Below are 25,047 nucleotides of genomic sequence, written 5' to 3' on the forward strand. Positions count from 1 at the left end.
ACTTTTATTTCTGACATTGTTACATCGCGGATATGCTTTCATAGTGACATTTGTTTATGGTATAAATATTATTTAGACGCTAAAATTATAAAATGCATTGTGTTGACACAGTGTTTTCGTGATTCGTGCTATCTGCCGAAGTTGAAAATTTAAGCCAATCAGTGTGCTTTGTCGTTTGTGATGTCTATTTCAACTCTCCCTTCACCCGCCGCTCGTTTACGGTGTGGTTGCTGGGACACGAAAATTTTCTAGCCTCTTACAATTGACATTTTCTGTAGGGCCTAGAGCGTAAAGCGAAGTTCTTCTTTAAGGACAGTTTAAATAATTGCCGGTCCCGTCTTGCCACAGATGAAAATCTAACGACAAGAACAGAATTGTGATCGCGCAGTTTCCTCATAAATTCTAACCACGTCCATTTTCAACACACTGCTTTCTCTGTAGTTTTCGTTCCAACATACAACGCTTGTTCAGTAAATACGCATGTGCCGTATTTTGACTTGTCCAAGTTACACGCCATCAACAGCGCCGTCCCTGCGGTAATCATTGTTGGCGTACAACCGGTCACCGTCCCGCCTAATGGCATTGACAGCAGATGTCTTCTTTTTTGTCGTTGTCACCAAGTGCCCTTTATTTTCCAGCTCGCAAATGTAGTCCTGAAACCCAGAGAAATAGAAAGGCTCAGTTCTAAACACCAGGTAATGGACACAGATTATGAAAAGAGCTCGTAGGCATGGGGATTTCAGTGGAGACCTTTGGCGCGTGTGCAGCAGCGTATAAATGTAGCGCTCTCCTTTTCACAGCGTCAACATTTTGTGTGAAGTTTGAGCGCAGGAATTACAGCGATCTAATGCGAAAAGTAAGCAACATCACGGTCTTCAATGTCAAGCTGAAGGCAAATGATTTCTCAGCCTGCAGCTCATTCGCTCAAGCAACGATAAGTAGCAGCGATGCGAATTTTCATGGGTTTTCATTTGAATTATGTATTTCATTGCAATAAATTCTGGCGGTTCGTTTTCCAACGAGCACTTGACTAGCAATTTTTGTTGTTTTAAGGTAAATGCACTCATGGCGACATCAATGGTGTTAGAAACTAACACAATGGAATCAAGCCACCTCAGAAAAACTCGTTTGTACTGACCCATTTTATGTGACTGGTTACGGGTTGCTAGTTTTGAATCAACGAGCACTCGAAAGAAACAGTTTTTAGCTCCAAAATCTTACCTTGCTTGGTGGTGTTTAAACCTCGAAAACACTCCCTTCATTTGCCACTGCAAAACTACAGAGATCATTCGGCAGGGAGTGCGTGATGATGCAAGCGCATACCTCTAGTCGCAGGCGTCTGATAAAAATAAACCTCTGAATCTTGTATTCGTGTCACTACAGTCGAGATTGGACAATCTGTCAGAAGTTGACTCTCACCTCCGGCAACTCCGACTCCACTACAACTTCGTCGGGTATGAGCTGGTGGTGAACTCGAGGGAAGTCTATGGCTTCCTTGATGTTGTTGCCTTGCCAAAGAGTTCTCATCGCCACCTGCATCAAAAATGTAAGCAAGATAATTACGATCACGAATACGTCAATAAGTAAAACGCACCAAATTTTATAAATTTCTCCTGTTCTAATTTTTGTGTCACTCACATAAAGGAATAAGCAAAGCGTTAACCGGACCCTGGCTGCTGAACAAAAACACGTTCTTCAGTGCCATTTTCTTTTGTGTTGGCCCAAAATTCTGTATAGAGTATTCTTTTAAGTGAAGGAAGGTGTAAGTACGTATTGTTACGGAATAGGAAGAAGTGTGCAGTGGCGCGGGCTGCAGCGCTCGTGCTAGGCCGGCCGCGATTCATTAAACGTCATCTCACTGTCATCGAACATCATCTCTCAGTTCCCTTTCTCCTGTGTTCGCCGGCTTGCCGCCCCGTAACATTTGGTGGTGGTGCTGGGTACTTCATCATCCCCCCTCATCCTGGCCCGGAGGTTCGGTGCTCTGTGTCTTCTTGCGCTGTCGGCAGAAGGTTAGGAGGTATCGCATGGCTGGACCCTAGCCTGCCGGACCCATAAAGACTTTGCCGTTCCTCTGTCCAGTCCCCCGCCCCGACCATAAGACACAACGAAGGAGAGACTGACCTGAGACGCCACCCACATGACAACACGACACAACGAAAAACCGATCGGCCATGTGACCCGACTGAACCGATGAGCAAACCAGACGCCGCTACACTTGAAACATCACATATTCATTCTTTTTTTTTTTTCAATACTCATCGTGTTGTATATAAGTAAACAGCAACGACTGCTATGTGAAACGACAGCTGGCGTCCGCATATCTGCCATCTCGTCATTTCTCGGGTTATCCCGATTTTAGAAGCCACTGCTTTATTGGCAATAAAGCAGACTGTCGTGCAATATTTTTTTCAATATGATGAACAGACATTTCCACTATAATAGCATAATAGTTCTATTTGCTCGAATTTCTTTTTTTGTAATGTGATTTGTATTTTAACTATATTTGTTCGCCTCTTGTAACTCCCCTCAATAGAGCTTCAACAGTAACAATAAATAAATGCATTTATTTCGCATTTTTTATGTTCCAAGTAGTGCGCTCACTTAAACGAGTGCTCGATTCGGCGGTCTTCAAGGTATTTTTCGCACCACAACTGACGACTGAGTGATAGATCCTAATTTTTCTTTTCCCTCCGCGAGTGGCACAGCCTCTTGGCGCTGTCAACGAGGCACGCTCGATATTTGGTAGATTTGCAACTACACCGATAGAGCGGCAAGAAACTCACGCCTCCTTCTTGTACTGGTTCATACTGCAGCGCTTTTCCCTTGCGAACTTCCGAAAGAATTTCCGGAACTTCACTGCCTATGCAGTTGCGCACATAAGTGTGTACCAAAGTCACAAAATAATCTCACTCCGAGCACATGCAAACCAGCGCACGTCAAATGCGATGAAGACAGGTTCACAACGAGTTTCGCGCACATAAACGGCAAACACGGGAGGAAAACAATAGAGCAGGAAAGAGCAAAGAGCTTTGCGTTATTTCCTGATCTATTGTTCTCTTCCTGTGTTTGTATTTTATGTGCGCGCATCTCGTTCTTAGCAACAAAGCCATGCACCAACTAGCCTAACAAGAAGTTCTGAACACACACGCAGCCGGTGCAGCCCGCGCAGCCGTGGCTGTCGTCTGCTGAGGTACCCTCGAGACGAGCAGCTCCCTCTCTTGACAGCAGTGGGTGGGCATTATGGAAGGGGCCACCCTTTCGCATTGTGGGGGCCATGCGCCCGGGAAAAATGTAGTTTCGCATTATTCCTGCACCTAGTTACTCAATCTTTCTACAGATAGCGCTATGGGCTGGTGCACCACTTCTACGAGAACCTAGGCAGCAGCCTTTTATTTGAGACGAGGGCTGGGGCGTTGAGTACCCTCGTATATCGTTGCCGCTTCGACTACTCCGTGACCTCCACCTTGAGCAGAATATGCAGAGCGGAAAGTGAGACGCCAGAACTTCTTTTGCTCATCTGCGCCGGCCTCCGCACTGCTCCGGTGAAGGGTGCAATGCATCCTGAGGCGCTCGGCTTCCGTAACAACGATGGGGAGGATAGCAAAAACCACAGTGCCCGGGTATGTGGTCGAATCCACCAACAGATCAACACTGTGGCTGCTACCAAGCAGACCACTGTGACCACTGTGCGCACAGCACTGTTCGCTAGGCAGCGAAACAGTGATACAATATTCGATTATGTTTTTTTTTTTTTTACTTTCGTTCAACATTTTGTTGTCTTTCCTCTCGTGTTTCTTACTTTTTCTTTTTGTAATATTTATTTATTCAGGCCACGGCACATTGTTTTTGCCCACCCGTTGTAAAGGGATCGGCCACCAATACATCATCATCATCACCGCGTGTTGCTTCCTCTCGCGCTGTGCAGAAAACATCGCCTTCGTCGTACTGAGGCACGAGGGCACTATGCTATCACCGCAACCGATCGCACCTCGTGTGAAACTGCACAACGCACGCTCGCGCTGTGCAACGTACAACGTCGTCTTCAGCAAGCCCCAACTTCAAAACAGTCCAGCGCTGTGCAGTGAGCGCCAGTCCTTCATTTAACCTACGTAAATGCGCCATACATATACGCTATATCGCAAGACAGAGGCCGCAGTCTGTACAACAGGCTAACGAGACCATCTAACAACGAGAAGCCAGACTAGCCTGTCGCTGAGACGCTTACCAAGTGCGGAAGCGAAATAAGATCTGTGTAGCAGCAGCAACTGCGGCCGCGGCCCATGGCTAACACTCGTGACACTTGGTTCAAGAATAGTTGAACCTGTAGAATCTTATTTTTGCTATTAATGTTTTCCGCATAGTCCAAAATGTTACTGATTGGTTTTCTATGGCATTCTTAACTATGCAATGCGGATGATGGACAACGTGTAATAAAAGGTGTCGCTGCGCATCGGATGAATCGAGCATTCCCTTCAATACATCCATAATAATACGGTTCAATGTACCACTGTCCCACTGTTGTCTCAAATTGAAGTCTAAGAAAGCTGGACTAGAGGATAAAAGAACCCAGTCAATATTCGCTAACCTCAGGAAACTGCGGTTCTTGGAGTCTTGCTTAAGCCGCACTCGCGTTATATATAAGCGCCTCTACAAAAAAAAAAAATAATAAGGAAACGACTGTTAGACAGCAGTTACTTTTTTCGATAGTCCTTGGGTCAATGCAACGTCTTTAAATTAAAATTTATGATGAAAGCATCGGAAAAACATGAATTGATTTTTTTTATTTCCTTCTTTACCTCGACGAGTACGTTTACATTCCTCTTACGAAACTCATCTCTTACTGTACCGTTCCGTCGTGCCGAAATCTCGGCTTCCTACCCCCTGCACCGTACGGTAGCGGGTAGACTTAGACTGATCCCAGCCGAAGTCACTTGGGAACCTCTCCCAACCGAGAATCAGTCGAAGTCATTTGCTGAATAGCTCCTACATGGCATAGCTAGCTCGGACAACAGAAATGGGGGATAAAAACGATTTTCACAGGCACAGCACTGTGTTCTCTGGAAAACTATATTTCTGATCCTTTGCACTCTCCGCTTTCGTTACCATGAAGTGCATGCTGTTCGGCAAGCGCCAGCCAGACCAGCTCTCCTCATGAGTTGCACCACTTGTGGCCCGGAGTAACCGTAGCAAATACCAATAATACCATTGGCCGACTGTGAAGCACACGACACAGGAGCTAGTCGGCCTTTCCAAAGGATTGTCTTACCAGCGCCACACTAGAAGTGATTTTGGAGCCGCCCGAACCTCCCAGCGCAAGCACAACGTCGCCGTCGCTGTCGACCACAACCGAAGGCGCCATCGAGGAGACGGGCCTCTTGCGAGGTTCGATGTAGTTGGGCTGCGAAGGACTGATCTCGTACGAGTTGCTCATCCCAGGCGTCGAGAAGTCGTCCATCTGGTTGTTTAGGATCACGCCTGATGACGTGCGCAAGTGACTGCCGAAGCTGAAGAAATGTAAATAGAAACCACACGCTTGCTGCAGGTTTTAAAGCAGTGTGAAAGAGGTTACGCCTCGTGCTGAGATGACTTTCATTACATAGCACAACAAGTTTTCCTGACACTAACAAATGATTATTTGGCTATATGCAGGTAATTGAACTTACTGCGAAATTTTATTACCTTTTTGTAGCCATCCTTACTACTTATTCTGTCCAATTGTCTACCTGCATTTTCTTTTAAATTTCAAAATAAATTTTAACACTTCCTTGTATATCAGTATATTAATGTCATTGTTCCAGAACCCTTCCTAACACAGGGAAACATGTCAGTAGTTCACATAGACTGGCTAAGACCTTGTTTCAGCTCGAAACTTGTCCCGTTTTTCTTGTTTCTCGGTCTCTTTGTAAGTTCATCATAGCCAGATTTTCCCACAGGAGGGCAACGCAAAACAGGTTCTCAAATGTAATTTAAAAAGCGATAGCAATAGCCAAATACGCTCATATATGTCTTGCTTATGCGCGTAGAAAGAAGGTTGGCAGGTGGAATGATTGACAGATAATACGGCTCCAAATGAACAAGGGTCACCTAGCCAGAGTTCCGAGGATTTACCATCTCTTTTGGACCATGTACCGTCAGAGACAGAAGCCTCTGGGCCACACAAAATACAATCAAAGCGCGTAGCTTTCGGATCGGTCAGTAGTCTCGAACCTTACTTGCCCATGTGAAAGTTGGAATTGTTCCATGTGTGTTAGAAAAATAAGGAGATGATTTGTTTACATCCTGCTTCTAGTCCAAAATCGCCAGACGTGTGGTCCGGAGACTTTTGCCCTTAAAGTACAGTCAGGAACAAACGTTTGCTGAACGTGAGTTGCTGGAACAATATTCATTTCTGTGTCTCAAACATAGTGAATGTAATGTGTTGAATCACAAGGGGACGTTCACGCTCCATTCAGACAAAAATATCACAGGAAAAACTAGCGAGGCAACGAAAAAAATGTTTTTTTTTTCTTTTCACAAATTGTCATTCCGCAAACTTTTGTCTCTAACTGTACATATATGTGTTCATTCGTGTAGTGTAAGCGTAACACTCGTAACTCTTGAAATGCTACCCAAACTGCAGAATGCCGAAGCCATCAGAGCCAACAAAGCTGCACTAAAGCAAGTAGTCGGCGCACTTCACACAATATGTGACGGTACACGATCAGGCACTGCGTGTATAAGGTAATCTTGCCATATCTACACATTCAGGGACATAGTCGACCGCGTCACAATTAAAAAAAAAAAACGTTAAGAGGAACAGTCCATGACAGTGTCTGAGAGATGTAAATATCTAACAGAAATTGATTCACGACTTTGTAATAGGTTTTGCATCACTTAGAAATCTGCTGCCAGATGGGAAAAAAGACCGTCTGGAGACTATTCTGTCTATACGCACTGGGAGTTGATGGTGGAGGTGATGGCTATCACGTCCCCGATGTCACTCCAGAAGGTTGCATGCGCAGTCCCGCCGTCCTTAGGCAGTGACTCGTTGACGAATCCGTAGTGAGCGGGATCTTCGAATGTGCACGAGTCGTTGATCATGCTCCTTACACTCATCGCGAACTCGGCCGAAGTCAAGTTATACTGAAGCTGCGACACAGAGACATATTATTTTGAGTAGGTTGGTTTCTGAATGTCATGGTACTGATTAATCTTAAAATCAGCGAAAAGACGGAAAACCTCTAGAAGATAAGAGCACAGCACAAATGTTTGTCTTGTCTTGGCTTGGTCTGAAGCTTTTCTTTTCTCTTTTGTTGCGTCTTTTGGCTGGTTTTAAGATAAATTGAATATGGCATTGCGAGAAAGCATAGAGACAAGGATAAAACTTCAAGCAGCGATTTTGCATTGGCAAACTGCGTAATTGAATTCGTCCAGCGTTAGCGAACAAAATGGCTCTTGGAGTTAAGGCTGTTACCTTTTGTTGTTGCTAGTAATTTTTTGTAAACAAGAAGAAAGCTGAACATATTTGATACGGAAACATGATTGATTAATACCTAACTCAACTCATTATGTATTTCCACTGGGGCGTTGTTTCGCTTTAAAGTGTCGTCGTAAAACTGCCCTAGAGTTCTTTATCTTATTCCCGAGAAGGCTTTGTTAAGCTGAACAATCGCAAAGCTTTATATTTTTAAATTTTATCCCGAAAAAGCTTACACTATGTATACGGATGACGCGCCAGAAACCCGTTAGCCCTATATAGGAACAGTTCTTGCCATTGAGTTACGTAGTTATAAGCTTCCTGTCTGTTACCGCCAACAAACCCCGAAAACATTCTGTTCCCAGCCCCGTGCACTGACTCAGCTGAAGTTTCATTTTCATAAATGTGTGCTTGCATGGAGACTCATATCTGAAGCACGTGTAAGTGATACTTTAGTCCGATGAGCGCATCGCCCAGAATTACACCCAAAGGGCTTAGATATGCATCGGATCATTCATTGCACCAGTCATGGGCAACATATGCCTGAAGGTATAATAGACAAACGCATAGCGGGACAACGTCACCGGACAAATGTGCGAAAGGTGTTCAGGTACGAGGATGACATTCTTGCAATTGTAGATGGATCACCGGACATCCGGCAATCTTGCATCTTTTCAGTGCATTGTCAGGTGATCCTACATTCACTTGGGAAGCGCCTGAGAAAGGCAGTAGTCATTAGTTAGAGTAAAGCTTATTTGTTTCTTGGAAGTCGCCTATGCAGGTTTTAGAACCCACGTTCACACAAAGTGCCACTTTCATTTAACTGCACAACACCGGGTCGGCGCAGTGGTAACGGCGCTCGATTACTATGTCCAAGGATGCGGGATAGAATCCCGGCCTCGACGGCCGCATTTCGATAAAAGCGAAAACCAAGGCGCCCGTGTGCTGTGCGATGTCAGTGCACGTTGAAGAACCCCAGGTGGCTTAAATATCGGGATTCCTCCACTGCGGCGTCTCTTATAGCCTCAGTCACTTTGGGACGTTAAACCCCACAAAGCAGAAACACAAACCATTTAACAACACCCATTATAAGCTTGCAAAAGGAGACGTAGTTTTCAACAGCCTTCGCGCAGCTTTAACGAAAAGCTGTGAGCATTGTCAAAAAGGCAGCTTCAAGGAGCAAGGTAAGCGACTAGAGGGAGCAAGCTGTCTGGTAAATGTAATTTCAAATATTTCAGAGAGCCTTCTACAAAAACTGAACCGGAAAATCCGCGCCAATGTGACGAAGAAAGGCAGCCCACGCACGTAATCCATACCACCACAAGCTCTCGCGAAATCTGAAATAAGTGGCAAAGCGCTGCAATGTAACCCTGCTTTCCTCTGCGTCGTGGCAACTGTCTAGCATATGCAATATTCTAGCAAAGAAAAGGCGTGAAGAATGCACAAAACAAAACTTGCATTGAAAGCCAGAACTTGTGTAGCTCGATTGCTGTTTGGCATCCCGTTGTTATGCGCTACTTCCTATATCGGACAGACTGGCCGATATATAAATGAAAGAATAAGAGCATAGGCAGTGTGTCATCTTTCTGACCACTAAGAGAAACAAAACCAAATGTGGCTGTGACTATGATCGTGGACCAGTGTGCGGTTTCAAATGTGAGCCACTGTATGAAGAATCTGGGTTAAGTGCACGTGCAAAACACCAACGTGAAACAACTCGAAACAACGGGAAATTGAGGGGGTTGAAGGATGGCTGATGTATATAATGATGGAGACTGGCGCGTTAGCACGTCGTCCATTTGCATGTCGAAACGAGAAATTGCTATTTTGAATGGCTCAATCAAATGAGTCGTTTTCTTCTTAGGGGTCTCTGCCAACGCTTTTCTTGTGATGCTATATATCTTAAGAGAAACTTCATTTACCCCTGACATTGCCTTGACGTCGTTATGTGCGTTGCCCTCTTCGTTTGACGATGCTCTTGCTGAGTTTTTGTTTAATTAGATGTCATATGTATCCACTTTTTCATGTACTGTTCTCTATTACCGGTTTCTGTATAACCACTTTTGGTGAGAAAAGGTTTTCAATGTCTTAGTTTTAATAACGACGTATGTTATGTGTTCTTGTACTGAAGTTTGCCACCTGTACGACTTTGCACTGTTTCCCCCCTACATTAATGCCCTTGTTAGGGCGCTGTAGGTACCTGAGGAAATAAATAAAATAAAAATGTGACATCTATGTCTCACGTTTGGACCTTTTGTTGTTATTGGTGTCGTTTTTTTGACTCTAGTGATTTTGTTTTGACTGTGCTTTTCCTACAATGTACTGACTCCGCATTTGTATGATGGTAAATAACGGATATGCCGGTGGTTCTCTAATCGTTTTGTCCGGTTTTTCCCTCTTAGGCATCTAAGCCTCTAGATTGCCTCTGGTCTTTCTGGTTTGATAAAATGATTGTCGTTTTTCCAGTGACTGCGCTTTGTGTTCCCTGATTACTGGTCCTTTTCGATATTGGAGTATAAAACGCGACCTGTTTTTCATTAAAAAATTTGTTGGTAGTCTGCGCTTGTCCTGTGTTTCTTTTTTTTTTTTGCGTCTTGTCCTTGTTTACTTTGCCCTGCACCTCTCCATGATGCTTCACCGACTGGCCCCCGCAAAGGGGTTAATCGGGGCACATACCAACTACAGAATGGTTAGGCTTAAATTTCTCCCAGTAGTTTAGCTGTCTTCAAGAAACCAGATTCTTTGGTTCAAAAATATAAACTTTTGCGGGAATCCTGCTTGTATTTACATCTCTTAATAATCATTTTGTGCCACAGGGCCCACTATCGAAATAAAAAGTTAGGTGATATTTTCCTTCTACTCTTTTGTCCATGCCTCAAATTACCGCACCCACCTCTTCAACTCGCACGAATCTCCGGTCTCCAAGGAGAGCCCTTTTCGCATAAGCGAACTTGCATGTTTCCACGAATCTGGAATAAAGAAAGTGCGAAGTAGTACGTACTGCAAGGTTTAAAACGCAGACATCGCGTGCTTTCGCTGAACAAGGCAGGTAGTCAAGAACGCATACAGGCTATCGTTCTACTTTGAATTTATGGAAGTTATGACAAAACTTATCAAATAGACAGATCTTTAACACTTTTGGTGAACCCAGGATGTACAAATTCACATTACGTACCTACACGCCCTTAATGCATTTCTCGTAAATACGAAATGTGCACGGACTGACAAGTAAGCTTGATCTCCGTTGTTATTTGGCATATGTTTTCTTTTTTTGTGTCCTTAACATCCCCAGCCGTATTTATTCTACTCAGAAATGCTTCTTAAGCCAGCTCCTTATGAAGCAATCTGACTGAAACAACGAGTTCTGTTCTAACCCCCGCAGCATTATCTCATAGTGATGTCGATGCATCCATTTACTCGCCTCACATGGCACCAACCTCCGTCCAATTAGTCGCACAATCATCGCACTGTTCGTTTCCGAAAATGAATGCAGCGCATGAGAAGCTCTATACATCCTCACAATCGTCCTTCATTATTCAACGGTGCCTATTCATCAGGGCTTCGCGGGAACAGGGTGCATTCATGGAAGCAAATAGCATCCTCGATATACTTCTGCCAAAGCTAGAAACTGCACATACACGTCCATTTGTTCCTGTTGTACAGAGCTACAATGAACAAAAATAGACAGCGTAGTGGACGAAGGACTCCGCATATCTTCAGCGGCGCCGCCATTATGGCCCGCTTTCGTGACGATCCAATCACAACGCCACCATAAACGAGTCGATTAACACGGCATTCAAGTTGCGGCATTTTTTCGCCTAAAGCGCTGTGGCAAACTGGCTGTGCAACAGAAAATACATGTTTATATGTTTTGTGCACGAAAAACGCGGTACAAATTGAGTTAACAATTATACCTGCAGGTGAACTGAGGAAAGCCATATCAACGTGTTCAAGAATGCCCGACCACAGCGCGGTCGCTTCATTCGCCACTGGCGAGCGCAACTGCCCTTGGGTAGTCTCGGTCGCTTCATTCGCCACTGGCGAGTGCAACTGCCCTTGGGTAGTCTTACAGTCCCTCCTGCCTGCGTTACGCTTTTACAGAACACTAGGCTCTGTTTGCAGAAAGCGGCTACCAGCCAGTGCACCTGTGTAGAGTAAGCGCATCGTCGGGCAGCATGTCGTCTGGCGACGTCCGAAATGCGTCCATCACTCCGAGAATGTGCGCGAGCACAGCGCCGCTGGCGGGCGCCGGCACTGAGTATAGGGTCAGGTCGTCTTGGAAGGTGGCCTGTACGGCAGCTTCCCACGACACGGCGTAGCGTTTGAGGTCGCTCTTCGTCATCACTCCACCTGCACATTGGGTAGACGAAAGTTATGACTGAGGCTTACCCGATCTATCAACTGTCTCTGTGCCGGGCCCATGTTAACTTGATCGAAGTGATGAAGATAATAAATTTAGGTGCACTCTGTCATTCAGTAGTCACCCGAGCAGTGCAACACGGCAAAGCTTCTGTCATTTCAAGTTGATTCCGCGGCCTTCAATTGTAAGAGAGATACCTCTATACCTTTGACTGTTTATCTGCTCGGTCAGAGGTGCATTGTCCCTACAATCGGTCATGTAGCACTTCATCCCACTATGTTATCGCTTTTGATGTACGCACTGGGGTGCATAATTCAAAAATAAGTCACTGCCCCAAAATATTTTATTCTATGTTGCCGGAATTGCTGCCGCTTCACGCGCCACCAAAAACCTCAGTCAAGATGTTGTTCGCCCCTTTTTCACTTGTCTCATCAGCTAAGCTGTGCGCTACCCAATATAAGTATTAGATAAAACAAACTGTATTTGCCGTCACGGCAGGATGCCGAACTGTCCGATGTCTGGAGGCGGTAATAGGGAGATAGCACAGCGAATTTATTAAGATAGACGTACTGGTAGATTTTTTTGCTGTTTAAAGATTTATATTTTAAAAACATGAGTAATACATCAATATGGTCTGCGCAGGGAGGTTTTTCAGCTAGGGTGACATTATGAAACTTAGAGGTTATTGATTGTGTGATTTATTAAATGAATGTTTTTAACAAACTTCTTTTTTCTTTCTTATTTTAAAGGGTAGCATTGGTTACTTTTAAAATTTTTCAATCGCCGATATGGCTCAAAATATCCAACATCGGAAATACGCATATGAAATCCCGCTGAGGAATCTTTCATGCATTTGGGCTTTATAAAATCACGTCTTTTGCATTTGTTATGCACCAAATACAGACCCTGCTTTGGTATTTGATGATATCGAAGAAATTGCAATGATTTCAGGAACAACAGAACGCACAGCGGCATCATTTTGTCAGTGTGCAATACGCGAAAACTCACCTAAAAGATTGCACCACTTGCAGTGGGACTGCCCAGCACTGAAACCGACACGAATCCAAAACCTGGCAATAGCTGGCCTATCAGCAAGCAATCCTGACTCGTATATCGCCTGTACACAGGGACCACATCATCGCTCCCTCCTGGATTTCATAAAATCAGTTAACCTGTTTCTATTCATTTATTTATTTCTTCATTCTTCATCCCATACCCCAGCGGTGCTCTGAAGCAATAAATATCGTTACAAAACAAAACCGCGAAGAGATCTTAATGCATATTCTCGCCGCATGATACTTCGAACAACAATGCCGATGTAATGAATCTAAAAAGAAGGTTCACCTTTTATAATGATGGCCTTCGATTTCGCAAATAATAATATAGTCATTAAAACAAAAAATAAGTTTATTCACAAAATTTATTTAATTAATCATCTCATCACTGAACCCTACAGCGTACATAATTCCCGCCTTACAACCTACTATCCTGCAGAAAATGCTTTGAGGTACCTCTCATAGTTTTTAAAATAAACGTCTTAACCAGTAAACAATATTGCGGACGATTCGAAAAATTAGGCAAAATGCCAATTACGACAGGTAGAACGCTGAATTTCAGTCAGGAGGGTTAGGTTTCGGCCAGTTACAAGGAAAAAAAGTGCCTTAATTTGTTTCAAACTCAAAAAGAGGCTTCGGACAAATAAAAACTACCAAATTTCAGACTCTAACATGTAGTGCTAGCGCACAAACATCAACCGGTATGTACCGGATTACCTCATGCGTGCTTACAGTGGCAGCGGCTCTACCCCACGGGGTCAGGGCGTTTGCGCATCCAGCATCAGCTAATCCAGTATACATCTATGCTGGTACGTACCTCTCCACTCTACTAAAGTTCTGTTGTTTTTTTGGTATAGCTCAGCAATACCGACCTGTTTTACAACGGAGATGAGTGGACCCTTTTATGCATAGGCGTTAGGGATAATCCGCACTTGACCATCGTATCGCAGACGCAAGCACTAAGCATCCTGTCATATAAATCACCGTCTCCACATGCGTTTACGTAAACGCGTCCCCATTGTGTCAGCTCCGCATCTACATCCTATTTTTACACGTTCTTCCTGGCGTGCAAATATCTGCTGGGTTCGAATGACTGTCTCGAGATGTCTAAGTCTTCCTCATATGTGGTCGGCTTCTTCACGGCTGAAACGCTCGTAAGAGACGCCAGTCTGTTTGGATTAGACTTGGTACATTGAAGTCTAGTTCATCCGAAGGAATTTGTTGGTTAATCCCCTCTAGGCAGTGTGCAGAGCACAGGAAGGAGAGTAGTACAGTAGCGTAACGACGTCTTCAAGAGAAAAAGTTGCAGAAAGCCTCATATTAACGCTTTTTCAACAGAAAGATCAAATCACCTAGCATCTTACCGTCTCTTTCGTCTTCATTTGATGAGGTCTGACTTGCAAACTTATCACAAATGAGGAAAGCCTACTTATTCAGTCAATCTAAATAAGATGTGCGATTCCTGATGCGCGTGTTTCTGACTGCTGCCGCGACAGTATTTTTACAGCCACGTAGCATAGTAAAACACTACTGAATACTGCAGCTCTCATATCTTACAGAACCCTCCTCCTTCCAACCCCAATGATTTTTTTCTTCTTCATTGCAGCCATCTTACCGTTTTCTCGGATCTCGTTTACCATCTGCTCAGCGAAGTCACCCTTGTAGAAGTAGTCAGCTCCCTTGTCGGCTATTGCTTCCAGGGTCTCCGCAAGGTCTGGCTGAAGCAATAGCTCCCCTTCCGCATAAGTGTCGTTGGTCGCCTCGTTCCAGAAAACTTTCCTAAGGTGAGGGACAATTGTGCTTCAGAGTGGTGGACACCACAGCGCAAAATTTGGAGTGTGCTCACTCTGTAGAGATGAACTAATCACTGTGGTGTATACCGTGCATTATCCTCATTACATGCATTACATGTGCATTATCCTCATCTTTCAAAAATGGCCTCAAAATTGTCCGTATTTTTAATAACAAAGCTTCGTCTACAACTGTCTTTTTATATTCTGAGTGCAATAAAAGGTACAAATTGAGATTCTCCTTCACACCTGTTCAGAAAGTGAGGCTGGTCATGCGTCATTTCAATAAATATTTCGCACTCTAATAACATGCAACAGGAACGCCGGATAAGCATGAAATCGGCACAATAATTCAAAATTAAAAAACCAGAACGTTCTGGGGGCGTAAAGTTTTCTTGATGGTGACAATAATTCATTAAGTGTTACGTTTTAAAATTGGAGAGAACGCAAGGCATTATTAAAATTATAATGAGAACAGTGCAGACAACTATAGCGATAAAAATTATAATGATAGCTTTTTCAATGTGATAGCAAAAGCCTCATCAGGATAAAATGGGCATCGGCCCTGAAATGCCACACCTGCTGAAGAAAAGTGACGCCACCAGACCGGCAGTGACCACTATGCGTTTCTAGGCATCCTAATTGCGTTCGTGTGGAACACCTTCAGGGAAACACCTAACCGTCAGCTAGATGACATGATTAAATTGATATCTGGTTGTGTGGAGAGAGACGTGTAGGGTTTCACAAACACAACTATGAAACAGTGGCTCAAAGCTAGGTGTAAACGAATAAACGTCAGTTTCTAATGTTATCGCATTGGCAACCTCAAATGTGGATTTTTTTTTTCTTTAGAGCAGGCAGATCGCAGCGTTTAATGCATGGAAATGATCGTTTTGGCAAGGAGAGTGCTGTGGAGAAAGCAAATTTGTTGACCTCGCAAGATAACGGGGTGAAGTTCACATGAACGAAAACTTATCTGAAGAGAAGTAAAGGGAGAGATGAAAAAAGAAAATTTGCTGGGGCAACGTGGTCGCAGTTCTTTAAAGCAGCATTATTAAAAATCATCTGAAAATGCCTCGTTAGCATCACCCAAATTCCATTACCACTCACACGCATGCTGTCAGCTGTAATGCACATTCTTCGCTATCCAATAACTACTAGCAGTTCCTTGAATCACACCGCTCTAACGAGTCCGCTGCGGCTTATAGACTGCCTACTTGAGGCTGTCCGAGAGGTCGTCCTTGTGCTGCTGGAGGACAGCCGCCAGCTGCTGTCCGACAGGAAATCCGTGCCTGGCCAGCTGGATAGCATCCTCGAAGTGCTCCCGCCACATGAGAGTGCCGTGGAGCTCACGCAGCAAGGCGTGGTAGCCACGCAGCTCACCGGGAACAGCCACAGACAGGCCACCTGTGCATTGCGCTCTCTACATTCCTGCAACTCTATCTAAACGTTTCAAGGTACGAATACATCCTTCCTCCTGAAACAGCAATCAAGGTAGACTCAAAGTGCTTCTTTCACGTCGTTGCAAGCAACAGTTGTAAGTGACGCATTAAGCCTAATTAGTTTTCCGAAGATGAAGTCTGTTTGTAAAACCCCCTCAATCACTGGTCCTTTGCACCATGTGCTCGGTGACCTACCAAGAAGGACGCTCCTTGCGAGACTGCAGAGCAACGAACAACTATATCGCAGCTTAGAAATTGCTATAGCCTTGGTGCTGTCCATCAGGGGTGCGAAACCGTGCTCGTCAAAATGTAACGTCACATCAGCACATTCTCAACAAATAATCAATAGAATTCATCCAACAACATTTGTAGTCCAATATCTATTTCTCATGTACATACCGGTGTCCTAGTTGATTTCGCATTCATTCCAATTTGAGCTAGTCAGTTTTTGTTCCTCTGCATCATTGCAGTGGTACGTAGAAGCTAGTTTGTCCTGTGAATGGAAAGACAGTAAGCTAATTCGCACTATATCCAAACAGGGAGCATCAAAATAGCAAAAAAAAAAGATCATTTGGTGTTCAAAGGCAGTAGGACACGACGACATTGCGGATTCTCCTTTCAGGCAACTCCTGGAAGCCGGTTGTGTTTCTTACCTCTCCTAGCCAGCGTCTTGTTTCCAACAAACATGTCTCTCGACGCAGCACCTGGGGCTAGTTCCCTGGCCACTAGTGTCTTTGCCTGCCTCGGACACCTGCATCAATTAAAGGGCGCTGTTGAAACTGCCCAACTGCACGCAAAACGCTCACGACAACTGTAGCAAACTATATCACAATGACAGCTATCACAGCCACCTTTCCTGCTTCTGGGGTGTTCCTCACCTGCAGCAAAGCGTCGTAGTGTAAAAATGGTTGGACGTCGCACATGACATCGAGGAAATAAGCCACATTGATTCTTTGAGTGGCGTGGCGGCAAGTAAGCGCCATGACAAAGCTCCACACTGAGTGGCCTACTTTCAGTGACTTACTAGAAAATGAATGCATCTTCCATCAAACAGTATCTGTATCCAGAACTATTATTAGTAGTAGTAGTATAAAACTTTATTCCGCAAAATGGGAAGGGCTTCAGGGGTTGGGGTCTTGAGCTGCAGGTGGGGCTCCTAAGTACAGGATCCCATTGGTTCTTGCTGCCTCTTCGGCCCACTCGACCAGCGCTAGCTGATCTTGCGGGTCGGAGCTGGACAGAAGCCCCTCCCACTGCTCGACTGACGGGTTTGTTATTTTGGGCTCTATCGGGCACGCCCGACAGCCCCATGTGAAGTGGTATAGGGTGGCTATCTCTCCGCACCACATGCATTCTGGAGTGTATTGCGTAAGCCAAATCTTATTGTGTATGTAGCGACTTGAGTATGAGTTTGTTTGTAGCCGTCTCCAGGTAGTTGCTTGATGTGTTGTGAGGGGGGAAGCGGGTATTTATGGCGTCCTAACTTTCAAAATATGGTGAGCTCTCCGTGGCTGTTCGGAGTAGTGTTGGCTTCCCCCTTATCGTCGCCCGCTCGGTTTGTGTAACCTCGAACTTCGCGTCGACTTTAAGGTTTCCCTCCACTCCTTCATCCACAGGTGCCCATACAACATTCTGCTTGTTTTTTTAGTTTTGTCGCTTCCCTGAGGAGGGTGACGGCCTGCCTGCTTATTCTTCCCCTTAGGAAGCTTCTAACGCTCTGGAATCATATTTGGCATGATCCGAGCTGTCATTACAACTTGCATTATTTTATGAGCAAGCAACAGTCACTTGTTTTCTGTACCTAAGGTGTATTTCTACCAGCTGTAAGTTATGGCAGCATTTCCGTCTTTCTGCTCAGACCCCCTTGTATTCTGTAGGAAAGAAAAGCGTAGAAGTTGAAGCAGAGATATAGTCGGCCCTGGGATCAAAAACAAGTCCTAAAGAGCATTCGGACGAGGAGATACGGTCTTATGAGTTAGTTATTTAGAAGGGCTAACAGACAAAAGCGTGGGGCCAAAATAAAAGACTCGCGCTATGACCCTAGCGTGGTTTGAAGAAGAGCAGCGCGGCTTTGGCAAAGATAAAAGGAAGAGACACACGGACAAGCGCTGCTCTTGTGTGTCACCCTTCTGTCCTTGCCTACGTCACTGCGGTCTTCTTCAAAATGGCATACCAATTCGCCCCAGCATCATTTCAAACCCCAACGTGCTGAGGTAAATCTTCCTGTAATCTCTTCCGCAGCAAATATTATCGTGCTTCTTCTGCTCTGCCGAGATGGTAAATATATCCCAGCTTATTTAGTCCACCGCTTGTTTTTGCGGCTGTTCGTGCTACACAACTTTAATACATACATGCATACATGCATGCATGCATGCATACATACATACATACATACATACATACATACATACATACATACATACATACATACATACATACATACATACATACATACATACATACATACATACATACATACATACATACATACATACATACATGCATATATACATACATACATACATACATACATACATACATACATACATACATACATACATACATACATACATACATACATACATACATACATACATACATACATACATACATACATACATGCATACATACATACATACATACATACATACATACATACATACATACATACATACATACATACATACATACATACATACATACATACATACATACATACATACATACATACATACATACATACATACATACATACATACATACATACATACATACATACATACATACATACATACACACACACACACATACATACACACATACATACATACACACATACATACATACATACATACATACATACATACATACATACATACATACATACATACATACATACATACATACATACATACATACATACATACATACATACATACATACATACATACATACACACATACATACATACATACATACATACATACATACATACATACATACATACATACATACATACATACATACATACATACATACATACATACATACATACATACATAACTTTTCTTTCGTATCAGATTCTATTTCAGATCAGCCAAGCTTCGTCCGCGACATAGTGACCAACATGTACAAGAACCGTCGTTTGGATCCTTGGGCTAATTGTTTAAAGGCAAGTCAGTCATGGGTGCGAAACCGTTTCTTTTGCAACTCTTGTTTTTTAGTTTTGTGTGCAGGCTGATACAGCTTAGTGAAGTTACGCGTTAAAAAAATTTATGCGCTATAACCGCCGTCGCTATTCTGACCTACTTCCCGTCATGTTTCGCGTATTGGGATATAACTGAGAGCCAGCAAACTGCGACTCTTTAAAAAACACGCGAAAAATACTGTTTTCACCTCTGGTAGATAGTGGCCACGAAGCCACCGCCGATTCCCGTAGCATGCGGGAGAACCACTCCCATGCACAGCATGGTAGCCACGGCTGCATCGGCAAGGTTGCCGCCTTTTTGAAGAATATTTCTGAAAAAAAAAGGAAAGAAATATAGATCAGCGCAGTTTATTTATTGAAAGATAAATAGCAGCTATTATTGCACCGTCTTCACAACTCGGGTTGGAACAAGTGCTTTTTGAATAACGATCATAGAGGTTAGGGTTTTAATTCGGAGATAAACGTATCGCTGAAGCTGCGGCAGGCAATAGCAGCCTTTGAACGCAAAACTATGACCGCAAGACTAAGCGCAAACACATCGGCAACTTTGCATTTGGTTTATACAAATAACGCATCGTGCCACTCAGAAACCAGAATAATTCAAGAAATCGGTCATATACAACAACAGAAAGTAAAAGCTTCAAATTTATACGAGAGGTCTATCTCTTGTAGAGGGCGTTGAATTTGCAATTTTATCTAGAACAAACTGACATTCACGGACAATTTGTTCTGCCTGTGCAGCCAACAGCCAAAGCTAAAGAGCCGAAACGCATCAGCTTCCTGCGTTACGGAATATAGCCCCTTCATATATTTCGCCGATCATAGTCGAGAATATTGTGCCACTGCGGTAATATTCCCGGTATTATTACATCACGATTGTACTTCAACACAAGCCTGTGCATCATTAGTGTTGGGAATTTTCAAACCAGTACAGTACGCCGAGCAAACAGAGCAAACGGGCTTTAGAGCAAACGGGAAGGCTGCGCCATCTGTCAGAAATCTCCCGAAGAGTACGAGAGTACGTCGGCTGCTTCTGCTGCGTCTACCCGCCGGTTTCTGTGCGCGTTCCCAATGCATTTGTTCTGGCCACTTAAGCAGTAATTGACATTCATTAAAAGCGAATTTACGCTCTCGTAGGCTTTCAGTTCTGAACAAAGTGATTTTTGCGTGTTGACGACACCAAAAGTATAATTTCAAGCAAAGGTTTAGCTGAAACCGAAACCGTAACTGAGGCCAGATATGCCAGAACTACATGGTGCGGTAACACCGTGACGGAAGCTCCACCCCAGTAGCCTTGGCTGCGTAGCCACAAAAAGTTGTCCGGGAGTATAGTGACCAACGATCTTTTACTTCTTCATCATCATCATCATCATCATCATCATCATCATCATCATCATCATCATCAGCCTGATTATACCCACTGCAGGGCGAAGGCCTCTCCCATATTTCTCCACTTAACCCGGTTCTGTGCTAGCTGCATCCACTTGACCCCTGCGAACTTCTTAACCTCATCCGCCCACCTAACTTTCTGCCGCCACTGCTACGCTTTCCTTCCCTTGGAATCCAGTTTGTTACCCTAAGCGACCATCGGTTATCCCCTCTTCGCACTACATGTCCTGCCCATGTCAATTTCTTCTTCTTAATTTCCACTAGAATGTCGGTAACTTGAGTTATTTCTCTGACCCACTCTTCACGCTTCCTATCTTCTTACTTTACTATCTTACTTCTTACTTTACTATCTATCTTCTTTTACTTCTTATTCCGCTCTAAAAGTAAGCAACGGTATGTGTCCTTTACATAGCGATAACCATAATTCTCTACGCTGCATAAGGACGCATAACAAAAATGAAATGAAATTACTAAACAGGCCGAACTATATTCCAATTTCAGTCTCAACAATAGTGAACGATACGCAGCGACTACTGAGAGCTTTAATTCATTAGACCACCAATCCGTGGTGGTGCAGTGGTTAGGGCGCTCGACTACTGTTCCCAAGAATGCGGGAACGAATCCTGGCCTCGGCGACCGCTTTTCTTTGAAGGCGAAAACCAAGACACCCGCGTGCTGTGCGATGTCACTGTACGTTAAAGAATCCCACGTGATCGAAATTTCCGGAGCTCTCCACAACGGCTGGAGTCGCTTTGGGATGTTAAACCCCGCAACCAATCCAAACTTATTCATTAGACCAGATCTAAACGTTTAGCTTGATTTTAGATTGTTTGAAGTTACCGACGACATTTTCTGTAGTCATAACGAACCACTGTTTACGGGTCTCTGGTTTCTTCTTCCTTATCCACACAAAAATATGGACGGCACAGCAGTGGTTAGCCTTGGCGCATTACTTGGTCTTTGCGACAGGCAATAAGACAGCGAAAAGGTAAAAGTAGTCTGGAGATAAGAGCAGGAAGTGTGTCTTCAGCAGAATGTAGCGATTCAGCAGTACCAATGTTAATGATGCGGTCCGCAATTGGCCATGCTTACCTTGTGACATTGGCGCATGGCGCTGCGTCCATAGAGACCGCCCACTTGCTGAAGTTACCCAGTTTAGACTCAAAAGCAGTGGGGTTGACCGTTGATGTGGCGCATTCTTCACCAGTCGTTAGGTCCTCCATGTCAGCCAGTGAGGTGACAAGCGAGTCCGTGCCCGTGGCGGTAGCCGCTGTTGCTGAAGCAATGTTCTCCTCCAGTGCTGAGACTTCGGAAGCGGTAGCATCATCATGACTTTCAGTTGCGGTTTCTTCAGGTACACCAGTAGTGCTTTGTGCAGTTACGCACAACCACATGAGAGAAAGGACTCCCAGTGCTGTTAGGTAACCGTGTCTGTATAACGTGAACAGCAAGGAGAAAATTACGGCACAAAGTATTACTTTAGTGTCGTTATAAGGTGGGCGCGTGTTGCCCAATAATAGTTCAGAAAAGAAACACCCATATGATACACAATGGTACAAATTCGAATACATCCAACTGACATAATCGATGTCACTATTCCAAGTGCGACAACTGCCTATCGGGTGTATGAGTCAATTAACCATATGTCCTTAAAAAAATAAAAGCACTAAAAGCGAAAGTAGTACCTGTTAGTTGCGAATACAGGTCGCCGTAGCCCATATAACCAGTTGGATAAAGCACATTTTCTATTATACATCGTCTTCTTACTGCTGTGTTGAGTAAGACAACAAGAAGAGACATCTTTTTTTTTTTTGAGCTCTCAAGACTACATGTTGAAGGCGAAAATATGCGCAGCACAAGAAAAAAAATACTCCTTGACTCATCGGCTCTGTGTGAAGTATCGGGACGCAATAAACCATGGTCTTTGAAGCGGAGTTCTACACGAGGCTTCTGCTGCTCTCGAGGGTTGAGTTTCTGCCTCTGATACTCGTTTCTCAAATCTTGTCATGCCTTAGCCCGCCTAATGCTGCGGCTTTCCACGTATTCATCTGCAAGCTGCACTGCTTTCTCTAAGGACAGCCCCTCTTGCATGTCCCTGACTCACAAACGAATATTTTCAGGCAAAGTCTCATAAAATTGTTAAGGCAGGATCAAATCCTTTAGCTTTTTAAAATCTTCCGCCGTTGAGTATTTCACCTACTGCGTTAAGTTTTCACTTAATGTGCAGGCGAATTCTAAAAAGCTTCCTTTTTTTTTTTTCTAAACGTGCGAATTCTCCTCCGGAACTCTTCTGTTAATATCCTTTACTTCGCAAGCAGGCTCGACCTCACCAGATCATAGTCACCCGCTTCGCTAGCACTCAAGCGTGCTACGGCCTGTGAAGGTTCTCCGGGGAGCAATGCCATCAACTCTTCCGGCTACAAGTCGCGGCTCATTGAGCATCTCTCGCACATCCTCTCAAAATGTATAAAATAGAAAGCAATGTCATCGCCAACTTTGAACGGTTGAAGCAAGTTCTCTTGGATGAAGGCACCAGAACAGGTAACAACACAAAGCATAAGAAGCACACACAAACACAAGGACAACCCTGCGTGTGTTTCTTATGATTTGTGTTGTTACCTGCTCTGGTGCCTTCTTCCAAGAGATGTGTGACCAAATAGCTCAACGTTCGACTCTATTATTGAAGCAAGGTCGCCATCGTTATGGTCCGCCATATAAGGTGTAACTCCACCGCGTTCTATCCTTGCCCGCTGGAGCCTCGTCTTTTCGATCTCGAGCTCGATCCTTTTGCTCTCTCTTAGTTTCCAACTCAGCCTCCATCCTTTCCTTCTTATTCTGCTTCTCTCGCTCATCAGCTTTCTCTTTTTCAATTCGGCATATCTTTTCCCAAGCATCAACTAGCTCGTCCTCTTCAAAGCCAACCACTTCAATAGCCAGGCGAATTTCAGTCTTTATCCAACCTTGGCTTACCTTTAAACCAAGTTCAGCTGCCAAAAGCAGCAGTTCATCTTTACTTAACCTCTTAATTTGTTGCCAGAAGACATCTTATTGGCAAGACATCTTATTGGCAAGGTTTAAGACATCTTATTGGCAGGCTATTGGAACTGCCAATAAAGAACACAAATATGGAATGGAGAATTAAACGAAATATTTTGAAAAACTTTGGCGGCAACGATGAGTGGCCTATATGCAAAACAAACTCAATATTTCCATTTTAACGGAACGCAGCATGAATTGAGTCAAATGTTTCTGCACCTAATGTTCTTGTAAATTTTTCTTATATAGGAATTATCTGTTTTTCATTGCGCATCTACAAACCTGGTCGCAGTGAATTGTCGCCCAACAAGATTTTCGTCCTCTTATTTTCTTTTGCTGCTACTGAAGCTTTTTTTTTTTCATGAACAACCAAAGACGCTACTATTGAATACTGATCTTGCAAAAAGGCCCGATCTCCTTCATAAATCATTTCACATCACTGAATACCTATCACTCGTGAATTCGTAGGAGAAAACGTTCGTTCTAGCAAAATGTGAAAACTCACTAGAAAACTTTTTAAAGCATGAGTGCTGCACGGAACCTAATGAACATAATTAAAGTCTAATAAGAAGAAACGTTGGCCAAGATTTTGATAGTTAACTCCTCGTGGATTAGAGCCTCGTTAGTGATCTGCTTCGTTTCTATTTTTTCTCTGTTTCCTTTCTCCCCCTCACCGATCATGAAGAAACAGCCTGTTCAACCTCCCTCACTGCTAACTGTAAACCAGCGGCTCTAATGTTCAACATATTCAAGTCTCTTCTTTGCATTTTCTATGTAGGGTTCAACTTTGCTCTCGCCTCTGCCCACGATATTAAAAGGTGCACGATGAAACAAAGTCACATTCTCCAGAGATAGAATTAGAGAAGGGGAGCAAGATACCCACCTGTTACTTCTCCTCCTTAGCAAAGCCATCCTCTTCGCACGTTCTACTCTTTCCACGGCCTCTAGAGAGGTTCGGCAGCAAGCGACTGGCCTGTGTTCCGTGGCGTCAAGACGCCGCATATGGAGTGATGCCGATCCAAACGCAGTGCAAATGACTTTGTGCGCGAGACACGCAAACAAATATAATCTAACAGCCTTTGAGATAAACGCCTTCTGCGTGTCATGGACTGTTCCGTTTGGGAGATTACGGTAACAGGTCTCTGTCCGACCATGCGCAGGGCTGACTTGTTTACTTTGTGTCGCATACGCAGACAGAAGCGCATTCACACTTTGGTCATTCACTGCTATTCGCCCGCCACACGAACGGCCTCGACGATGCCCGGCTCACACTACATCCTGGTCCAGATTATTGCTCAGCGCTTTGGC

At 44.1% G+C, this 25,047-nt stretch overlaps 1 protein-coding gene across 1 annotated transcript; it reads right to left on the reverse strand.

Annotated features, from left to right (window-relative positions):
- LOC146197686 (scoloptoxin SSD14-like) lies at nucleotides 1-24,733 on the reverse strand. The gene is made up of 12 exons (XM_084596505.1): nucleotides 24,623-24,733; nucleotides 21,796-22,134; nucleotides 19,503-19,625; nucleotides 16,760-16,857; nucleotides 15,882-16,071; nucleotides 14,490-14,653; nucleotides 11,605-11,809; nucleotides 10,353-10,428; nucleotides 6,938-7,131; nucleotides 5,270-5,507; nucleotides 1,420-1,533; nucleotides 1-653 (listed from the first exon to the last, which is right to left on the reverse strand). The coding sequence occupies exons 1-12, from the start codon at nucleotides 24,649-24,651 to the stop codon at nucleotides 507-509; spliced, it is 1,917 nt and encodes a 638-aa protein (XP_084452631.1). The 5' UTR covers nucleotides 24,652-24,733; the 3' UTR covers nucleotides 1-506.
- Nucleotides 24,734-25,047: the final 314 nt, after the last annotated feature.

Source organism: Amblyomma maculatum, chromosome 3 (assembly GCF_055883805.1).
Source record: "Amblyomma maculatum isolate TAMU_Amacu chromosome 3, ASM5588380v1, whole genome shotgun sequence".
NCBI lineage: Eukaryota > Metazoa > Arthropoda > Arachnida > Ixodida > Ixodidae > Amblyomma > Amblyomma maculatum.